The sequence below is a fragment of the Triticum dicoccoides genome, chromosome 3A (assembly GCF_002162155.2).
Source record: "Triticum dicoccoides isolate Atlit2015 ecotype Zavitan chromosome 3A, WEW_v2.0, whole genome shotgun sequence".
Classification (NCBI taxonomy): Eukaryota; Viridiplantae; Streptophyta; class Magnoliopsida; order Poales; family Poaceae; genus Triticum; species Triticum dicoccoides.
Genome location: NC_041384.1, coordinates 558,160,303 through 558,161,597, shown reverse-complemented (window position 1 = coordinate 558,161,597; position 1,295 = coordinate 558,160,303). Strand labels below are relative to the sequence as shown.

The 1,295-nt window shown below is 53.0% G+C and overlaps 1 protein-coding gene across 2 annotated transcripts in view; it reads left to right on the top strand.

The window, feature by feature from the left end:
* Positions 1 to 14: 14 nt before the first annotated feature.
* Positions 15 to 1,295, top strand: part of LOC119269169 (dymeclin-like) — a 7,945-nt gene continuing 6,664 nt past the window's right edge. Inside the window, exon 1 of one of the 2 annotated variants that reach the window (XM_037550943.1) lies at positions 15 to 280. In XM_037550943.1, coding sequence (XP_037406840.1) covers positions 85 to 280 — 196 coding nt within the window. In that variant the 5' untranslated portion in view covers positions 15 to 84. The remainder of the gene's footprint in view (positions 281 to 1,295) is intronic. The other variant, XM_037550944.1, reaches the window with a different exon arrangement.

Genomic DNA, 1,295 nt, shown 5'->3' with positions numbered 1-1,295 from the left:
GCCCCGACTCCACCTGGCCATTTCCCCCTCGCCCAATCCCCGCCCGCGTCAAACCCTAGGGGCCCCGCCGAGCCCTCAGATCCAATGGGGGTGGCGCCGTCGACGCCGAGGCTGGGCGAGGCGGGCGCCGCGTCGCCGGGGGCGGCGGAGCAGATGTTCGCCGCGCTCGTCGGCGACAGGGCCTACCCGGTCTCCTCCGAGTTCTGGACGCAGCTGCTCGAGCTGCCCCTCACCCAGCAGTGGCCGCGGGACCGCGTGCTGCAGGCCTGCCACGCCTTTGGTAAGGACCCGACGGCTCGAGATCCACGCCGCGCCTCCCCCCTGATGTCGCTCTGATCGCTTCCGTTTCCCCCGCTCTCGCTCTGATCGCTTCCGTTTCCCCCGCTCTCGCTCTGATCGCTTCCGTTTCCCCCGCTCTCGCTGTTGCTTCGGGTGGCGATTACTTTCTGTTTTGCGGGGTTTGATCCGCGGGGGCAATGCGGATCATGCGATTTATGCGTGGGTCGCACAGTTTACGTGCTGCTTCGAGGTCAGATGGCGGGGTTAGCGTGGCATTTCCGGCGCTTTTTCCCGCGTTTATTGTGTCTTTAGGGGCGTTGATTTCTGTCGACTGCGACTTGCATTGGTGCTTGGAATGGGAATTTAGGCGGGGAGCTTCGTAGAAATGGTAGGAAACATGCCATGTATTTGTCCGATCAATACTGACTGAGTTTACTGTGTGATCAAGGTTGACTGAGCCTAGTGCGTTGCAATATACGGAACTTTTGTAATTTAATTTATCATGAGAGTTCCTGTGCGCCTGGGTCTGCCTTAATTGAGGGCTTGACTACTGTGTTGAACAAGAGAAAAAAAACCACATTTATCTTTTCAGTAAGAAAGGCGAATTATGGATTCTTGTCCTGAATTTCTTCGTGATGGGTGACAATGCAAATGGATGATTTAACTAATTGTAGTTAGGGTGAAGGATTTAAGTGCTTGTTATAGTGTATTGAACATTGCAATGATTTTTTGGTTCCGGAGTTTAACTCCCAGGTGAAGCATCAATGTGCAAATTAGGGGCGTGAGACCTGCATTTACGCTTTATGTTGCCACCAGTGAGGGACCTCATTGGTGGATTGGTCTGTGTGGTGGGATCGATGTTTTTTTCTAACTTAGTCCGATTTGTAGTAAACAAGATAGAATATTAATAGGTAGTTAAAGAGCAATACAACACCTATGAAGAGCCTACAGGACTCCTAAGAAAAAGGCGACGTGGTGCGGTTTTATTGGATGTCACGGGTCCCACAGCTGGAATT